We start from the raw sequence: 20,175 nt of genomic DNA, 5'->3' as shown, positions 1-20,175 counted from the left end.
CCACGACTCAACAACCCTAAGGTTCACAGTCTGCATCTTGTCAGAGGTTTGGAGAACACAAACTGTGATTGACTGGGATGTCATAGACTGCACAATCTCTGACACACAGACATATCCAGTAATGTATATATATTATATTATATTACATTATATTTATATTTTTATATACACATTAACAAAGAAGTTGCAGGAAAAAAAAGTGGGGGGGGAGGGGGCGGTGGAAACATAACAGGAAGAACAACCCTCCCCCAAACAAAAACCGAAACAAAAATGTTACATATGGAAGAGGAGAGTCTGGCAGTTCGCAGGGTAACCAGGAGATCACCACATCCCACGTCTGGTGTCACCAGGAGCAGAGGGGACAGCAGCGACACCCAACCCTGCCCCGCGAGGAGCCGTGGGAACCGTGCTCACTCATACCCCCGGGCTGCATAGCCTGCGGGGGCTCGGATTGGCTGAAACTACTGCTGTGTCATCAATCACCAGGAGGTTTTAACCAATGGGATCGCTCGTTCACGGGCTGCGGCAAAGGCTGCGGAGCAGCAGGGCAGCAGCGCAGGGCAGAGACGGGGCTGTTGGTCCCGGGGGGTTCGGGTCTCCAGCGCCAGGAGAGGAAAACGCGGTGACTCTGAAGGGCCCCGGTGCCCGGAACCGCCCGCTCGGGGTGCGGGGCTGCCCTGCGGTCCCCCTCCATCCTCCTGCCTGGCCGGGGACATGTGCGGTGGGGCAGGGGGGGTCCCACCGCCATTAGTGCAATTTTATCAGGTGCAAATGTCACGTTAACGGCTCGTGTGCTCTGAGCTAATGGATGCGCCGAATCCTTACCAGTTAAGCCAGTCAAAGTGGTGCTGGTGCTGGTGGAAAGCTTGGCACCTGGATTACAAATGCTTAAATCCATCTCCAGGGCTTGGGCATTGAGGTTGACATGTTATGAACAGCCTGGGATGGGACCTGCACATGGGGGAAAGACTTTCATGATAGCCCCACGCAGCTTTGAAACAGCATCCAACTGAAAATGACAACTTATCCTCTTAAAACTAATTGTGTTTGTGTGCTTAGCTGTGGGGAATGGCAGACACGACCCTCCTGCATCCCCACCCAGCGCTCTGGTGTGCTGGGGCCAGACAAGCAAATAAAACTGCTCTGCGCACTCGGGAGGGACGTTCTGCCCACTGTGAGCCCATGCCAAGCAGCCTGGGTCAGAGGCATAATCGCCCTCAGCTTGGCAATGCAGGTGGCAGATCCTTTCCCAGGAGGTGACACCTGCCACCCTTCCTGCAGCATCAGGCAGCCAGTCACCAAAAATATCCCCCAGGGAAAGCAGAGGGATGCTGTGCTGGGAAACAGGCCCTTTTTATGCACACTGTCCCTGGGCAAAGCCATTGCCTGGCAGCTGCCACCACCAAACTCAATGTCAAGTGCCCCCAGTCCAGGTCACTGGCAGGGAGCACCCACTTTCTGCTCCAGCAGAGCTCAACCATCATCCTGCAGCCCTTGTGGGACAAGCCTTGAAGTGCTGTCACTCTGTCTGAACTGGCCACCTACCCCTCTGAGGCCGGGCTTTGAGGTAGTTCCCTGTCAGCAAGGTCCAAAAAAAGAAAGGAAAAGGCTGGCAGAGCTAGGAGGTCTGAACCTGACAGACTCCATGCAATGCCACTGAGGCATCTGACAGCACTACAGCCAGAGGAATAAAACGAGTTTGCAAAGACCATGGACCAAAGCTTAAGCACCAGCCTGTCTTGGGCCACCGTGCTGCCTGACCTCCTCGCTTCCCCTGGCATGCCTGCCATGCCGTGCCGCCTGCCTTGGCTGCCGTGGGGACATCCCCCCAGCCACCTGTCCCGGGTTGTGCCATGGACCCCGGCTGCAGGTGTCTGTGCAGGATCTTTGCTCTCTGTGATACCAGTGTGCCTGGCTCAGCTCCTCCTGCCTTTTAAGCAAATGTGGGAACTGAATCTTGGCCAGGGAATTTGGTGCTTGTGGTTACTGGGAGTGCTGGTGGTAGCCAAAGAGCTCCCAGTAACCAGGGCCTGGAGCTCCTGGGACAGATTCAGTCCTTTCCCATGGAGCAAACAGGATAGCTCCATGCTGACACCACCATGGTGGAGAACAAACCAAGAGCCAAGACTCGGGGTCATAAATTGAGATTTTGGGTCATAAAGCACAGAGATGGTCTTTGGGCAGGACTTGACCCCTTGCTTGGCATGGAGAAATGTTCTACAGGGACACTAGACAGGAAACCAAAGGGGGTGCACGCACAGCTGCACATGGGGTCACAGCTGGCCGGACCCTGCGTTGGGAAGGAGCATCTGCCAAACCCTGTGCCAGAGCGAGACGCACCTTGACTTGCCCCTTGGCTGGGCCCTCCCTGCCTCCTGGTGAGCTCCTGAAGGAGCAGACACAGTGGGGTGGGGGTCCACGGCCAGCTGCCCTCCACTGTGGGACTGCAAACCCAGGCAAGCATCGGGAACCCGGCCAGCAGCAGCAGGCAGGCACTGCGAGAGGCAGCGGGATTGTCCTCAGCCCTCAGCGCTCTCACAGACCATCCACCACGTAACCACCATCCACCACATAACCAACGCCAGCACTCGCCACATGCGAGGGGTCCATGCAATTATCTGCCACACCAGAGAAGCTGCCAAACTTCAGCCAAACAGAAAGTCCTTTCCAAAAAATGATGCTCAGGTCCCACCTGGCTCTTGAGACAAGCTACCAACAGGCTCCAGAAAGCAAATCCCTCCTGCTCCAACCTGTGCCTTGTGGGCACACGAGATGTCCCCCTGACCACAGCAGCACCTCAGAAGGTCACCCAAAAACCCACCCCAGCCTTTCCAGCCTCCAAGGGAAGACAAAACCATCCAGGTGACAATCTGCTTTGGGAGCAATCAGAGCACAAGCCACACTTGCACACAAGTGGAGCTCGCCAACGAGAGTTTATTTTCAGCCGTGGTTAGAGGTTCTTCCTCTTTCCTCTTAAAAAACAGTGGAGCTGCGTGTGGGAAGGTGCGTGCTTGCTGGAGCGTTACGGCTGCACGGTGGCTCTGGCACAGCTGCCAGCAGGATCCTGGCAGCCGACTCTGACCGCCGGCACCTGCCGGCACCGCTGCTGCCACCACGGGGCACGGGCAGGGCTGGGACGGCTAGTGACAGGCTTTCATCCCTGATACGTATGGGGACTCCTGGGGCCTGCAGTTACACTCCTGCTGCTCTGGGTAATCTATGAAGTCCGGGGCGGGCAGACCCGAGAGGATCATCAAGGATTTGTTCCAGATGGTGAAGGTCGGACACACTGGTAGGATGAAGGAGACTTCAAACGTGTGGAGGTGGAGGGAGTTGGCCGGGTCATAGAACGAGAGCGCATTGTTGTCATAATCCAGGAGGACACCGAGGCGCTTCATCTGCGGGTGGACCTCCACCAGCATCTCCTTGTTGTTGTGCCTCACCACGAAATTGTTGTTGCAGCGGGAGAAAACCCAAGACGAGGAATTCTTTCCAATCCACTCATTCTTGGGGGCTGACTTGTAAGCCACGCCGATGGCATACCTGGAAGAGAGGAGACGTTTTGCTTAGCAACCTCCAGCATCAGTGCGGTATAAAGTCCAGCCTCGACGGCTGCTGCACCCCGTGCTTTAGAAGTCTGCCTGACTGTGGAAGCGGCACAGCAACAGCTTTACATGACTGAAAAACTGCTCACAGAGGCCTGGCTGGGGAAAAGCATCACCCCCACCCCCACGCAACCTCCTGCTGCCAGGTGGGTGAGCGGCAGAGGTGACACAGCTGGGTCCTTTCAGCAGGAACCGTCCATCTCAGCCCCTTTGTGCTGCACAAGCAGCTTTACCAACGCAGCAGCTCGATCCTGCTGTGGTAATGCCTCCTGGCTCCGCTCCACAGCAGAGGCTTTCTGGGGGTCTGCCTGGTGGGGGCTTTCCTGTGATAAAACCCAATTGTTTCACTTCCAAGCATGCTTTCTATGAAGGCATTTTTCATCCCTGGGGTGGATGAGAGGCTAAGCCCGATGGGAGGGAGCACTGGGAGCGGTTTCTGAGCTGAGGCTGCTGCTGTACTCACTCCTTAAGCACCTTTCCCCAACAGAGAGCAGAGAAATGCATAGCTAGAAACCAGAGCTGGCTCTCTGGGTCAGGGAGAGGGGTTTTCTCTGTTAATGACCCCCGCGCATCAGCTCCGGTGTTCTGCCTCGGGCAGCAGATGCAAGCACAGAGCTCAGCGAAAGGCAAGTGACGCCCCTGTCCTCCAAAACCACAGGAAAAAAGGCCCCTGACCCGCTGCCCCTGCCGAGCAGAGCTGCCAGCCCACTGCGAGACCTTCCCTGAAGCCCCTGGGAGAAGAGCATCATTTCCCTGAAGCTTGTGGTCAGGAGCTAAGGAGCATGAAGAAAGCACATGCCACGTCTCTTTGGGTTTTGACTGCTGCCACTCCCTTTACAAAACCCCTCTGGTCATTTGGAAGAATCAGTGAGTTTGGTTAAGAGCGATCGGCTGGGGAAGAAGGACAAAACCAGGCTGGTGTGCACTGTGTCCCTTGTGGATCTCTTTGAGGTAGAGGGGCCGTGTTTTGCAGCAGCACTCCAACACCAATTCTCCTCGGCTGGAGCTCCTGGAGACACGTGGGTTTCTAGGACCAGTCAAGTCCTCATTACATGGGAGCACATGAGCAGTGCTGGCAGCGTTAATCCATGTGAGAGTACTGCCCTGTCTGCAGCAACAACAAAGGGATGAGGCAAAGCAGTTGGTGTCAGAGCGGAGCTGAGGTGTGGGGGACAGGAGGTGGCACTGAAGGCAGCTGAGAGCTGCAGGTCCCACTCCACTTCTGATCAAAGCATTCTTGCTACGAGCCTCACCAGGACACAAGGCTCCAGGCTTGCTCTGAGTCACAGCCACAGCTGATTCAATTATCTGTCTTCTAGCACATGGCTGTGCTTGTTCTGCACCTGAACACACCCCTCTACAGAACTCAAGGAGCTGCTATATATTTGAAAGCTATTTCCTCCTCTGAAGGTCTTGCAGTATTCAGTCATCAGCAAAACAACTCCTGGAACAGATCCATCTCTAAGAAACAGCTCTAGATATAATCATTGCTTGAGAAACAACTCACAAATCAAGTTGCTGAAGTCAGAAACTGCTTTTTAACAAAGGGTGCACTAGCTTGCGTTCCTGCCTCGTCCCTTCTGCTGCTGCCCAGATGCTTCTTGCTTGGGCTAGAGGGCAAGTCTGGGTGGGGGGCACCTGTTGAGGTGTAGCAGGGAGGTGCTGTGGGGCCAAGGACGCTCCTTGCCTCTACTGGGAGCAAGAAGCTGTACTCAGGGCTGTGCTCCTGTGCAAGCATCTCGGACAAGGGCACTGTGGAGAGGGCAGCGGGCTGCTGGTGGGGAGCGGAGCTCCAGCAATCCCCATCCTTGTATCCCCTGGGAATGGTGCCTTCATCTCCCACAGAGCACGGGGAGGTTTGGCTCTTGCCTCCCACTCTCGCAGCATCCACCTGCAGAGCCTTGACCAGAGAACTGCCACGAAACCTCAGCTGAGAGCAATCACTGAGGAGGAGGCACCATGCCCAGGGCTGCTCTGCTCCTCGTGCTCCACCAGGCCTGGTGGGGACAAAGCTCTGTGTCCCTGCCAATGGGAAGGAGACATGGACTTGCTGTCCCTCAAGTGAACAGCTCGTGGCAATGAAGGCGGCCTCTCCTGAGCCACACGGCAGCAGCACAGGGCAATGAAGAGCAAACACTTGGCCCCACTGGCCCCTTTGGCCATTGCAGGGCAGAGATGTACGTCCCTATGAGGAGGAGAACCCGCTGCTTGGGATGGTTTCTTCTGCCAGTCTGCCATGTATGAACACAGGGTGTAACAGAATGAAGCAGATGTTGTACAGGCTCCCCTGAGCTGTCTGCCCTCACAGGGATATTTCAGTGTCTCACCAGGCCTTGGCAAATCTCCCCTGGAGACATCCCTGTCTCTTCTGCTTAATCACAGTCCCCTTCTGCTTAGCCTTCCAGCTCAGACTTCATAACCATGTCTGGCCCAGCTAAGCAGGACCTTGCATGAGACAGCCCAGGGGAGGGCTCCGCACATGGGAAAACCAGCAGATGTAAACCTCTGCGGCAGCTCTGCCCTGCTATGACGGTGACACTTGAGCCCTGGCAGGCGTTCAGGTTCAGCACACGAGGGGAATGAAGGTACAATCTTCACCTTGCAGCCTGACTGGATCAGCCTGAAAGGCTTCTGGCAGAGAGGAGAGACCCATAAACCTCTTGAAAGCCACAGCCACCTAGATTTAAGGTGTCAATCACCTCCCTGCCCATAATAAGCTCTGCCAAAGCCCTGGCATTTAACCCTAGTAGGTCCCACAACATCTCTGGGGAAATCTGAGGGCCTCTAGGAGAGGGAGGGAAGACAACAGTGCTGCCTACCACGTTGAGGATCCCACCACCACCTCCCAGTAGTGGCAGCCGCTGTCAAGGAAGACGTTCCCTGCCGCACCATAGCATCCTGTCCCACTGAACCTCTCAGGCGTGTGGCTCTTCTTCAAGGAGCTCTCGTCCTTCTCCATCTGCAGCCCATCATTGGAGATCTTCAATTTCTTGTGAGCCATCTTGGGGTCCAACTTAAATGGCTGACCTGTTAGAAGAAGACACGTGGATTAGGATTTATGTTTGTTACCATCATTGTGCAGGCACAACATGGAAATGTCTGCGCCAAGGTCTTCGGACATCCTCCATGAGCCAAAGGTTCCCCCGCTAGCCAAGGACACTGGATTACAGATGACCAGCAAGATGTCGAGACACATCCATGTGCCTTGTGCATCTATTGCCATGGGCTGATCTGTAAGCCACCAGTCCCTGGGCTGCTCCCACATTCCCAGTGCCTGCAGTGGCTTCCCCAGTCCTGCTGGAAAGAGAAAGCAAGTCAGTGCTGCCCATTCCTGCAGGCAAACGACCGCCCCAGGCACCGCCAGCAAGGTGGGGGCAGCAGAGGCCAGGGAAGCACCTGCTCCTTGGGCTTATTCTTCAGCCTGGGAATCGTTCACCTTCCCAAACCAGAGGGAAAGGACGTGAAACCTCAAAATGCAGAGAGAAATGAGCAGAGGTGAGGCCTCTGCCCCCTGGGGAGGATCTGGACTCACAGAATCCCAGGATGTCAGGGGCTGGAAGGGACCTGGAAAGCTCATCCAGTGCAATCCCCCCATGGAGCAGGAACACCCAGATGAGGTTACACAGGAAGGTGTCCAGGCGGGTTGGAATGTCTGCAGAGAAGGAGACTCCACAACCTCCCTGGGCAGCCTGGGCCAGGCTCTGCCACCCTTACCGCCAACAAGTTTCTTCTCAGATTTAAGTGGAACCTCCTGTGTTCCAGTTTGTACCCATTGCCCCTTGTCCTATCACTGGTTGTCACCCAGAAGAGCCTGGCTCCATCCTCCTGACACTCCCCCTTTCCATATTGATCCCCAGGAATGAGTCCCCCCTCAGTGTCCTCTTGTCCAGCTCCAGAGCCCCAGCTCCCTCAGCCTTTCCTCACACGGGAGATGCTCCACTCCCTTCAGCATCTTGGTGGCTGCGCTGGACTCTCTCCAGCAGTTCCCTGTCCTGCTGGAACTGGGCAGCATGGCATGTCGGGCAGGGCTGCATCGTCCTGGCAGGGACACTCAGGTGAGGGGCTAGGGTCTTCCTGTTGCACATCACCCTCTTCAAACATCTATTTCTCCATCAGAGCAACTGTCTTTTACTCCCTGTTAATGATGCAAAATGTGGCAGAAACACGAGTGTTTCCAGGGAATGGGAATGGCACCGAAGATGCCATCAGGATGCACCGTGAACCAAACGCTGGCAGGGCATGTAGCCTGAACTGAACAGATCCATACTCTATGAGCAGTAATGAGAGTTACATGAGCGCAGGGGAGAACAGACCCATAAGTGCTGGCACATCAGTACCGAATCACAGAAGCAGCACCGCAGCATCAAGCACATCCCAAATCCCCGCAGCAGCGGAGGCAGACTGCTGCCTGGAGCGCCGGCTGCCATTATGTGTTACAGGAAGCACGCCCGAGGTTTTTCTGTCCTTCTCCGCTGCCAAACAAGGCCTCTGCACTCGGGGAGGACAGTCTGGGCTGTGTACGCAGTGGTGGAAAGCGCATCAAAGGCCTCAGGTCCAGCCCATGTTCAGCAGAGCTGGACGGGAGGCGTGAGAGCAGGGCCAGCAGCGAGCACACACCCCGGGGCTTCCTCTGCAGTTAATGGAATCGAGATTGATGGATTTTGCAGATCTTTAATGTTGGCTTGAAACCCAACTGCAATTCCTTTGTTATGTTACCAGCACACAGAAAGCCGAACCATTTCCTAACTGACACACACTGGCTGTCCTGCTCACCTGGAGAAAACCTTCCTGAAGATCCACCAGGCCAGGGGAACATCTGTCCTCCCTTGCATCAATAAACACCGTCTCCTTTGGTCACCAGCTCCACAACACATTCAACAGTGAGCGCTTAGGATTTCTCTGAAAGGCTCCAGTTTTTGGTGCTACACAGCCTTGCTGCCAAACTAAGCCTCACTGCTCCCAGGTCTGGGTCGCATGTGCACAGACACAGGTGGCGGTGGGCTTAGGGGAATACTTGCAAACACAAACTTATTCAGTAGGGAGGGTCGGGGGCCTTGGGGTGGCTTCTGCTGGGGCTGCTTGTGGGCAGCCCAGCCAGCAATGGTCAGACTGACACCCAGCTCCCGAGCCTCCCATTGCCCCACCAGCTCAGCTCTGCTGAGCGAGGTTTAGCCTGTTGCCCCACCAGCCTGGCTCTGCTGAGCCAAGTTCAGCCTGTTGCCCCACCAGCCCAGCTCTGCTGAGCCAGGTTTAGCCCATTGCCCCACCAGCCTGGCTCTGCTGAGCCAGGTTTAGCCTGTTGCCCTGCCAGAGCAGCTCTACTGAGCCCGATTTGGGTTTTTGAGGCGGGGGAGGGAGGAGGGTGAATTCACAAATCCCTTTTGCTTTTTTTTTTTAATCTTCCTTTAACAGTTTAGGGTCACTTTAAGACCAGATGTGGAAAGGAGAAGCCAGAAGGCTGCATTTTGAGAAGCCCAAAACGAAGCCCTCCACTTTGGGGTGGGGAGGGGAGAGAGGCAGCGGTTTTGGGAAGCGCCTCTGCTCCCTACTCCAGTGTTTTCCTGTCACTCTCTTTGCTCTCAATTCAGGGCAAACTTTGGCTTCTCTATACACCACCATTTTTTCAGTGCAGCTAAATGAGTTTGCTCAGCCCTGAGGACCTCCTGGTCCATCCCTACATGCTCACAGGCTGCAGGTACAGACTGTGCCTCAGTTTACCCACCCTGTGCAACACAGGAGCATCCCCAGGGGTGCTGAGGGCTGGTGACCGACCCTTTCTGGCTGCTGCTGCAAGAGAAAAGCTGCGCTGGGAAAATGCTGCTCCATCGTCACTCTCCTGCAGAGAGAAGGTGTCCTGGTTTTGTTAAAAACAAGTTTCTCCTTTAGTGAATTTGCCTGTCAGCTAAAGCTTCATATCAGCTGCATTTTCCTGGAGAACCAGACACATGTTTAGGTAAACACAGCAATGGAATGTGAGGTTATTGATAAGGATGGATACAGCTCTTGGGAGAGGGGCAAGAGAAACAGGTGACCAAAAACTGATCAACTGAGTATAACATCCCATTCACGTGATACTTCATATAAAAGTGGGAGCTCACGAGGATCTCGTCCCTTTTCCTTATGGCAACATTAGGAACTGCGAAGTGGAGTCCCGATACACTATCAAGTGCACGTGAACCCAGATCAACAGCGCAGTTGAACGAAAGCAGCTGCTGAGCGGCAGCAACAGCAATCTCCTTTCCACTGGGCAGAGGAAAAGTCCTCCATGCTCTGCCCCAGCCCACGTTGCTGCGGGAGAGATGTGCAAAACGATGGGGCTGTGTTCAGCCTATGCTTGTTCTTGTAAAAAAAACTCCAAGATGCTGTAAAGAAGCAAACTGAGTTCTGGTGGTTTTTGTTGCTGTGAATTTTCACACAGTAAAGAGCATATAGATACTTCATAGGATCTCTATAGCAATCCATCTACTTTGGCACAAAGCAAAGTCACCTGCAGCAGCTGCAGCAAAACACCTTAAATAACTGCAAACAACTTAAAAAATGGGATTTGGTACGTGGCGCAGTCCCTGGGCTGGCTCGAGGAAGGTGCTGCGGTGCACGAGATGTGCTCTCCTGCACGCTCCTGTTTCCAGCTACGGCCACCGAGGCGAGGCAAGGAGAAACTCCTGCACCAGTGCTGTGCAGAGAGGGGTTTCTCAGCCAGGGCCAGGAGCCGCTGCACACAGCCAGCAGCATCAGCGCGGCAAGGCTGCGGAGCCTTCCCGTGCAGCTCCACGACGGAGCTCATCCATGCTGCTCTCCAATACCCGATGGCGGCTTGTGTTGATTTTCCTCTGAGCCCAATTTGCTGGATAATTGAGTTGAGAGGCCTGAAAGTAGAGCTGCAAATTGGGAGTGATCCCTCCCCCTTTTCCTCTAGCTATTTTAATATTTCTGTAGCTATCTTTTTCTGGCAGTAATGCAAAGAGACAAGCTCTGAGAAAGTGAGGTATAAAAATACTTGGGTCCATCAGGAGGGAGACAGTCAGAGCCCTTTTCACAAAGACAACCCCTTTTTAAGGTCAGCGTGAGCAACCAGAGTCCAACCCTTGTCGCTGCTTTGTGCTGACACATCCTGGCCCAAGGGCTCAAGTAATATTTGCAGACAGTGCGCTGTGATGGGCAAAGACGGGATTTAAAAAGCACACAAGCTGGCTTGCAAAATCTTGCCTGGGACAGAGGGCATTTCAGAGGGCACAGCCAGGTGCCTGCTCCCATCTGACCCCCTTCCCAAAATACCACCCCGGCACTGGGAAACAACACGGATTTCACAGACTCTCAGTGGCCCCAGCCTCAGCTATCTCAAATCCTTGGCACGTGAGCCCGGAGGGGTCCTCTACATTTGTGGCTGCCTGCACCACGAACCCACACGATGCTGTGCTGGACAAGGCAGGTTATGGGAAGATGCTGGAGGTTTCATGACTTGAGGGCAGCACGACTGGGAGAAGCAGAGGTCCCTGGCACAGGGAGGGCAGCAGGGCTCAGCTCCCGCGGGGGAGCCCAGCCAGGCCAGGGGCTGCCCCCCGCCCCCGGATGCTCCCAGCGCCCCGGCTGCCCCTCCATCCTGCGGGATGCACAGTCCAGGATGAAGGGAGAGGAGGGGATTACATTCTTCATAAGCAAGGGAAGACAGATAACTTCTATCTCACAAATTCAGCTTGCTGGAATACTCCCTCCAGCCTTTTGCTGGTTCATCCATCCAGCCTGCATGAGGCTTGAGAGCCATGGGAAACTGGCCAGCTCCAGGGCTGGACACAGCAAGCTGCACCCTTTGGGGTGTTTATCAGCTTTAATGTACTTCCCTTCCCTGCAAAGTCTCAAGCATTGCAGTGTCTGAACAGAGAGGAGGAAACCCTGGCTGGCCTTGGGTATGCAGGAGCAAAGAGTGAGGAAGGGACGGCCAGCGCTGCCACCAGGAAAGCATTCAGGGTTAATGAAGCAGGTCAGTGGTGTGCTGGGAATGGAGATGGGCAGATGGGGGGAGTTGGCTGGTGGGACCCTGCAGGACTCCTGGTGCCCACCCAGCTCCCCAGGGCCTCAGAGGGCTCCGGCCACACATCGATGGGAGTAGATGCACTGGCTCTGGATGCTCCTGGTCACCCCTTGTTCCCTAGAAGGGCACAAGGGAGGGCAGCGTGGTGGCAGGAACACAAGCCTCACTCATCCTGGGTGCAGATAAGAATATTTAGTTTTCTATCTACCTTAGCAGTAATTCGTCTGCAAGACAAGGGCTGTTAATGGAGTGGTTACACTGTCAGATTTTCCTCTCTTGATGCTTCATGGAAGGAATCAATTATGGTGAAGCTCAGCAGGTCCTGCTGTCAATACCAGCTTCAGCATGTCAACAAAGCCACCTGGAGGGACAGCCAAGAAGGGGCTGTGTGTTGGTTTACACAAGAGCCACAGAAGCAACTGGACCAAGATCCCCCAGAAGCAAGAGACAACCACCAACATCCAGCTGGATGGATGAGGAGCAGCCAACCAGCTCCACCGGCAAGGTCAGTTGTGGTACCGTCGGAGCAGCACCGCCCAAGCGTGCTGCAGAGAAACGCTGCGATGGGTACGTACTCCTGCTCTTAAGAAAGGGTCTCTATCCTTGTTGCAGATGTCCACCATGGTCTGCCCAACATAAGAGCAAACCGAGCCACAGGACCCCTCTGTCAGCCCTTCTCTTCTCCCTGTCTGCCCGCAGCAGCAATGTCCCTGCTCTGACCAGCCACCCGAGATGCCACCCATGCCTCATGTCCAGAAGCAGCCATGTACAAAACCTCGCGGATCCGTGACCCTGCAGCCGGACAAGCAACCTGGTCCGCAAGCCCTCAGCCAGCTGCCCCGCGGTCAGAAGCAAACAAACTCAACAACGCCATGGGGCACAGGACACCTTGCAGGGCACGACAGCAGTGATTATCATCCTCCCGTCAGACATCACCTCGAGGAAGCAATGCTTGTAATGTTGAGTTGTCAACTCACAGGAAAGCAATACATCCATCCAAACCTATGAATCTTCCAACAGACCCCCTGCTGGGCTGCTTGCTCCTTAGAAAGCAACTGTACCAACGTGATCCTGTCATTAACGGGGACCTTGGAAACCATCACTTGTGCTGCACCTAACTCTCCTCTCCAGATGAGATCCAACTGACGTTTCAGATGGGATGGAGATATGAACCACTCCGTATAAGTCCAGGAGGTCTCACCAAGAGATGCATAAATCCGAAAGAGACAGAAATGTGAGTGACAACAAGATCAGTCTACTATGGTCAAGGCAAGGACCATGAAAACCACCTTCCCTGCACTAAATTTACTACCAGAGCTGGGACCATTCCTGTATTCTGGCACTTTCATCCACTTCTGGACACTTGCTAATAAATAAGACTTACTCAGGCCCTGACTCAGCAAAGGAAGGTTTCTCTCTGTCACTAAACCAAACCTATTCTCTCAGGCTCTTCTGTTCCAGCAGTTTGGGAACAGATTTAGTGCCCACTGACAGCACTGATGCTTTGGAAACCAATACGTGTCCTGACACTGACCTTCTGGCGATGAAGGAGTCTCTCCAAACATCACTTCAGGAGCAGAAAGAGGGCTGTGAAATACACTAATTGGCCCATCTCCTCATCAAGCTGCTGAAATTTCCACCGAGGTTACAGCAGTTGAAAAGTGTGTGCTATCTTCTAATCACCCACTTGAAAAGGAGAAAACCCTGCTGCCACTTAACGACAAATACAGGCAGAAGAAATGGCCAGCGAGGATGTGCTGGGGATGAAGCACAAAGCGGCAGCACCTCCAGCTGCCACCACCCCTGATGGCGAGCAGTGAGCACCCCAAAGGAGTCCCTGTACCTGGAGGCTAGCCACAGAAAGAAAAGACATCAATACATACTATACACAGATATGTCGCTAAATCAAGCATTCAGAAATTTAGACTAAAGACTCTTTGTGGGCTGCAGACAAATGCTGAAGCAGTGGCAGAGAAGGGTACCCATTAACACCGACCGCTGTTCCCTCCCATCGCCTGAGCAGGAGGTGCCAGGATCAGTTCCTTGGTCATTCGGTCGTGTGAAAGGAGCTCCTGGCACACAGAAAGCTACAGTCATACGTCACCATTTGTGCAGCACTTCAGGTGAGGCTCACTTCAGCTTTCAAACATGCAGGACGCTGCTGCAGACACTTCCCTGCAACACGGGGAGTTCAAAACCTTATTCAATCCGCTAAACTGAATTCATCTCCAAAGCGGAGCCCTCAGCAGCACGCTGGCACCTCTGATGACTGACAGTTACAAAAACAAGACAGTGAGCTCTGTCCCCCCCGAGCTGCCACCGAGGCAAACCACCCTCGCTCCCCTCTGTGCCCCTGTGTCGCATCATTGCGCTCAGCTTGTCAAGCCACCCATTTCTTATTTCCAGAGCCTTTCAAAGCACAGGGAAGCACTTAAAAACAGCAACCACAGAAGGGATAAATTTTTAATAAACAAGGTAGAAATGGATTGAAGTTTGCTTCTCGGCAGCTTCCCTCCAGCCCTGGTGCTACACTCCCTTTACTTGATTTTATTTGGTTTAAAGTCGCGCAAAGAAAATGAGGAGGCAGAGGCCATAAATCATCTCGAAAGCCTCGTCAAGGCAGGAGCGATGGCAACATCGGGAAAGGACACACACAGGAGGGCTGTGCTCGCCAGGGCTGGGCAGAGACCGTCCCAAAGAGCACCGGGGAGACGTGGCCATGGAGCAGGCGGCTGCGGCACAGACCTGGACAGACGACTTATTTTCTCCCTCAACACCTCAGACTGATTCTCCCAGAAACACCCTCCTTGCCAGGACGGGTTCCGCTCCACTGCCCTCTGATTTTTGATCAAACCTCATTCACTCCGATGTCCCTAAACATATTTAACTCTCCTTGGCTGTCCCTGGGGTGATGCGAAGTGTGACCTCCTTTCTGCTTTGCGTGTGGCTGCAAAGCCCCATCCACTACCACACAGACACTTCAATCTCCTTATGGCTCCCCAAAATCCCAACTGTCTGTGAGCACTGCCACATACAAGCACACAACCGCCCTGAGACTCCGCACGTCAGCCTCAAAAAGCCCAGCGATGTAAAGCAACCAGAAAGATGGACCTTCCTGATCTCCTGAATCCCAGCTGTCCCAGGGAGCTGTAGCGACGAGCTGCCAGGAGCCCCAGGCAGTGTGTGTGGCAGCAGGAGACCATCCCTCGAGGCAGGGACACCAAGCAAGATGGGCATGTTAAATAACTTAAATAACTCAGGGGGCTCCATCACACTGCCAGTATCTGCAGGCTCACAGGGAGCAGCTGAGCCATACCCCTGGGACTCGAGGCCAATGAAGCCGCCCTCCCACCACTCCCAAGGCATGGCGAACACCCGGGCACCTACTGTTTGTCTTCAGCCTGGCGGGTTCACTGTTCCGGCTGCCTGCCTGGTTTATGGCCTTGACGAGGAAGATGTAGCGAGTGCCGCTCTGGAGCCCGTGGACAGTGTAGTGGTTCTGCTTGATGTTGGGGACGATCATCCAGCTGTCCATGGAGTTGTAGAGACCTGCGGTATGGGAGAGCAGGGAGAAGATTTATTCACAGAAAGGACAGAATACAAAGACCATGTGGTGCTAATGCAGAGCTCACTGACCATGCATCCCTCGGGTGGATTTATTACCTGAGAGTTAAGAGTGCTTGCAGGAAAATTTCTGTAGATGGCAAACAGCCTTTTTAATTACCACATGAAGGCAATGCCTGGTAAGGTAAAACCAGGGGTGGAGCGCTGGCACCTGAAGATGCAGCTGTGGGAAGTGATGAGGAAAAGGTGCAGAGAATAGAGGAATTCAAGCAGTGGCACCTTCCAGCCAGGGCAGACGGCACAGGCAGCAGGCGCTGCCTGGAGGACGGTGATACCCATCATCATCCTCTCTTGTTTCTTTGCTCCTGCACAACAACCTCCCTCCTGCGCCAGGGCTGCAATATGCAAAGCTGGCAGTAGGGAGGGACATGTTTACACCTTTATCCTCCTCCTGCATGGTGCTCAGTGTTCCAGGGTGGGAAGCAATAATCCATGTCCAAGGGATGCTGATGCTTTGGGTCCCTGTGTAGGCTCGGCTGCAAAGCGGTTCAACAAGAATTACAGCTCCCAGTGAAGGGAGCAGGATCCAATGCTTGGAGAACATTCAGGAGCCTCAACTCTTTCTGGAAACAGAAAGGAATTAAGAGCCCAAAGACCCTGGAGGCACTAAGCCCTAATGCTGCAGCGGTTTGTGCTGCCAGAACTGTGGGGCCCGGCACATACTGAAAATGTAGTCTTGTACCAAAGCAGGACACCATAGTGCTGCGGGGAAGGAGAAAAGCACCATGAGGTGCCACAGATGCTGCTGCTGCCACTGGCATGGCTGGGGTGAGAATGACCTGCACAAGTGCCTCGAGAGCCAGCGCCGGGGGACAAGGATGCTGCGGGTTTTGGGAGCAACCTCAGTGCTGGCAGCAAAGGGTCAGGGGCTGCGAGCACCCAGGACCATCTGCAGCAGCACTCAGTAGCTCTAGGCTCTCAGAACAGCATTGGGGCAGCTACCACAACATGGGACTGTTGCTTTAAACCCAAACAATAAGGAGGAAGCTCAGAAGCAATAGCTGGAGGCTTCTTGGATCCAGCAGGTCTGGAGGCCAAAGTGAGATGATACATGAGGAGCAGGTTGTGAAGTGAGGGCTACTGGAGGGGGCTTTTTAGCCTCCTATGGCCAGCATACGTGTGCAGTGCTGGAAGGCAGGGGCCTGGAAAACGCTCCACACCTCCTCTTGTAAGGCTTACATTGGGGTGTTTGTTTATCTCCGGTGGCTTGCTCAGCCGGAGGACAAGGGCAAGCTGCAGTCATCGTCAGCCTGGATTTGATTTAAAATATACGTGGAAATGGCCTAAGGGAGCAGAGCAATGTTATTTGAAGTAGAAAATAAACCAGATGTGATACCGATTGCATCCTACACACAAAGCTGCTTTCATCGGAGCCGCAGCTTTCAGCCAAGCACCGGTTGGTGTTATCTCCCTGCAGACAAAGACCAGCTTTGGGTCCTTCATTGGAAAGGACAAGGTGGCTGAGAGATGACAGTCTGAGAATGATTTGGCCTCCCAAGCAGGTTTCTTTCCTAAAACAACCACGAAGGGGTTGGCCTTGAAGGCTGAGGGCTCCTATCCTTGCCAAAGCTTAAAAAAATTCCTTTTCATTGCAACTTTCATCATCCATAAAAATGTCCAAGTCCTGCTGAGCTCTTGGCTTTAAAGAGTGTGTGCAGGGGATGGTTTCCACAGGCCAGCTGCGTGTTCTTTGAAAAGGCATTTCCTTTCACGGGCAGCCTGCTCGTGCCTGGCTAGGTGAGCCCTCGTGCGCTGTTTCCAGTGTCTCTTCACACATAAGTTCAGCCAGGGCTCAACCACCCTCATCACCCAGCCCCAACTGTGTTATTTCAAGTGACAATATATTATTCATTTTCTCCTCTGAGACGTTAACTGATGTTTTCTTTACTCCTATGAAGAGCTACCAAAGACGGCCAAGGAAGACACGCCTGATGTGTGTCCCTCTGGGCTTTCCTCCAGGGCTGCCCTCGCTGCTCCTCACCCTGCAGTCCCCACAGCCCCCCCATCCTAACACCTGTGCCAAACCCAGGGAGCCCCAGGGGTGGGTACATGACTGATTCCCAAGCCCCTCAGTGCGCTGGAACAGGCTGCCCAGGGAGGTTGTGGAGTCTCTTTCTCTGCAGACATCCAAAACCCACCTGGATGCGATCCTGTGCGATCTGCTCTGGATGAAGCTGCTTTAGCAGCTGGGTTGGACTGGATGATCTCCAGAGGTCCCTTCAACCCCAGCTATCCTGTGATTCTGTGTGTGGAGTCCAAGCTATGTGCCCAAAACAGCATATGGGGAGAGGCAGGAGCCAGACCCTTCCCCGAGGGGCCCAGCACAGCCCCAGGGCAAGGGCACAAGCTGCAGCTGAGGAAATCTTGGTTAGATAAGGAAAAAATTCTTGTAGGGTGAGGAAGAACAAGAGTAAGGCCCCAAAATCTGGGGACTCTCCATCCCTGCAGACTGCCAGTGCTTGAGAAGCAAGTCCTGAGCAACCTGACCGAGCTCTACGCCAGCCTGGCTGGCACAGAGTGCAAAGACCTTCAGGTGTCCCTCCCCATCTAAACAACCCAGTGATACCAGCGTGGTCAGGAGCTGCAGGGGAGATGGAGGCTGGAGACCGTCTAAGAGCGGGGCCAAAGGGGCTGCTGAGCTCTCCCAGGATTTTGGGGAAGGAGAAAACGCTGCTGACAACATGTTGGGGGAGGAGAGAAGCGCTGAGCAGGGGAAGCTTGGCTGCCGTAGCACCAGGTACTCATAACTAACCTCTGACCACAAGGAAATAAATCACCTTGTTTTCCAAAGCGAAGCCAAAGGCTGGGGATGCAAGTTTTATCAGCTTTTGAAGTCACAAACAGTAACTTTCTCTGGCAGTTTCCTGCATATTTTAAAGTGCACTTAACAGCCTTCCTGTGCCGTGACACCGCGCTTCCAGCACCGACGACTTCCTGATGGGTGAGATAAACTAACAGTGGCACAAAAATCCCACTCAGGCATTTTGTCAGCACTTCCTACAATGGTAAGTGCTACCAAGAAAAAACAGGAATAAAACTTTGTTGCTCAAGAGGTGTTTTGGGGATGCTACGCTGTTCCAAAGTGTTACTTCAGCAGGATGGACAAGCTGGAAACTGTATTTTTTGTTCTTCCATTACAACATCTGTATTTTTTTCTTGTATGAAACAAGTGGTTTCCCTGGACTCTCTCCTACAACCCAGCCCATAAACTAACTTTCCTCTGGAATGCAAAACCCCTCCAATTTTAGGAAAAAGCCAGCGTTACAAGAACTCATAACAGATACATATTTCTGACACCTTGAGGGGCGTCCAAAGGAATAAATCGGTGCTGCTGAGCCTGGCAAACAGTCCTTGGCTTTATGGCTGAACTGCTCTTCTCTGTTCTCTGCACTTCTGCGGAAACCTGAAGAATCCCATTTCCTGCGAGGACAACGAAACCAGCTTTTTATTCATTTATTTATTTTCCAAATAACCTTTTCTGCCAATGAAAAAAGAGGAAGACTACATGGCTCCTGCAGATGTGACACATCTGTCCTCGAGGAGGGGGTCACAGTTTCCCAGATTGGCTATTTCGATCTGCAAGCTCATCGGCTCTCCCTAAAGATAAGCTCAGTCCGGGTCTCTCTTGATCAATTTAGGTGTATGGGAAGGACAGTCCCCACATGCCTTTAGTTTTAATCCCCTGAAAATATCTGGCTCATTTTACCACTCGGCCTCCAGCAGATTCAGGGCGTCTGATGTGCGTTGACCGGCGGATGTCAGAGCAGAACTCCAGCCCTGCTGTTGGATGCAGCGTTTGAAGGGGGAGGCACAACCAGCCGGAGCCTCAGCGCGGCTGCAGAGCCTGGCCCAGGACAGCTCAGCTTTGCTGGGCCCAGCGTTGCTTTGTTTGGGTGGTAGGAGCCCCCTGGGGCACAAAGCCCTCGGCTAAGGGTGATGCTGACGAGCAGCCCACTGGAGCCCCCTCTCATGGCCAGGATACCCTTGTTGGACAATTCTGTGTTTTAAGGTCCTGATCTTTGGAAGAGTGGCAGAAGGTCACTGGGAAAAAAACGACGCTTTGCCAGAGGTGTTCCACCTCACACCAATTTTCAGTGGATCTCTCCCACCATCTCCTTGTCTCTTTGTTGCTTGTTTCCTTCACTGCTTCTATTTTCCGTTGCACTCAGGCAGCAGGAGCAGGGCCAGAGCACATCTCTTCAAAGTCACCATCATCACAAGCTCGCTTTCTCCTGCTCGTCCTGGCTGAACACACACCACACCAGCAACCAGCCAGACACCCATTGCACGGGTGTCTCTGGATCCTTTCACCTCCCTCCCCAGACTGTGGAGTCAGCTCTTAAATGCACTGTTAAAATATCCATAGTATTAAATATGCCATAACTACCATAGTTTTCATCAAATAACAAATATCCAGGAGGGAGCTTTGCATCTAAGAAGTTGCTGTCTTGACCTCGTGGTAAGACTGGGTGCAGGTTCAGCCCCACAAAACTGCTTTAAAGCTGTCCTGTTGCACTAGAAGATATCACAGCATGGAAAATATGTTGAGCACCACACAGTCCATAAAGTCCAGGCTCTGCCAGAGGAGCTGGATGCTGCACTCGCAACAGGTTTCTCACCATCTGACCACAGCACTTCTGCAGTGATCAGGTACCACCACAGACCCATCAGCAAGAGAACACATCGGTCCTCCAGTCCCATTCCTGCCAAGCAAATTTGTATGGATGTGGAAAAATAATCAGGTATGACATCTATTTTCAGGAAAAAATACCAGGAGACGTGCCTCAGTATTGTTACAAAGGGTATATACATCACACCTGAGTCCTGGCCCACCAAGCAGACTGTACAACCCCAGGGCACGGCATGAGATGTACAGATCTGGTGGCTGCGAGATGGATGAGACACTCCAATGCACCG

The 20,175-nt window shown here is 53.5% G+C and overlaps 1 protein-coding gene across 1 annotated transcript in view; it reads right to left on the bottom strand.

Annotated features, from left to right (window-relative positions):
* Window positions 1–3,140: 3,140 nt before the first annotated feature.
* MID2 (midline 2) overlaps window positions 3,141–20,175 on the bottom strand; it is a gene marked incomplete at both ends in the record, with an annotated part of 87,058 nt that continues 70,023 nt past the window's right edge. The window contains 3 exons of the mRNA XM_080352551.1: window positions 3,141–3,543; window positions 6,425–6,632; window positions 15,022–15,183. Of these exons, the coding sequence (XP_080208677.1) occupies window positions 3,141–3,543; window positions 6,425–6,632; window positions 15,022–15,183 (773 nt within the window). The remainder of the gene's footprint in view (window positions 3,544–6,424; window positions 6,633–15,021; window positions 15,184–20,175) is intronic.

Source organism: Nesoenas mayeri (assembly GCF_963082525.1).
Source record: "Nesoenas mayeri genome assembly, chromosome: 13".
Taxonomy (NCBI): domain Eukaryota; kingdom Metazoa; phylum Chordata; class Aves; order Columbiformes; family Columbidae; genus Nesoenas; species Nesoenas mayeri.
Note: the sequence above shows the minus strand (reverse complement) of the source record. Positions and strands in the feature narration are given on the sequence as shown.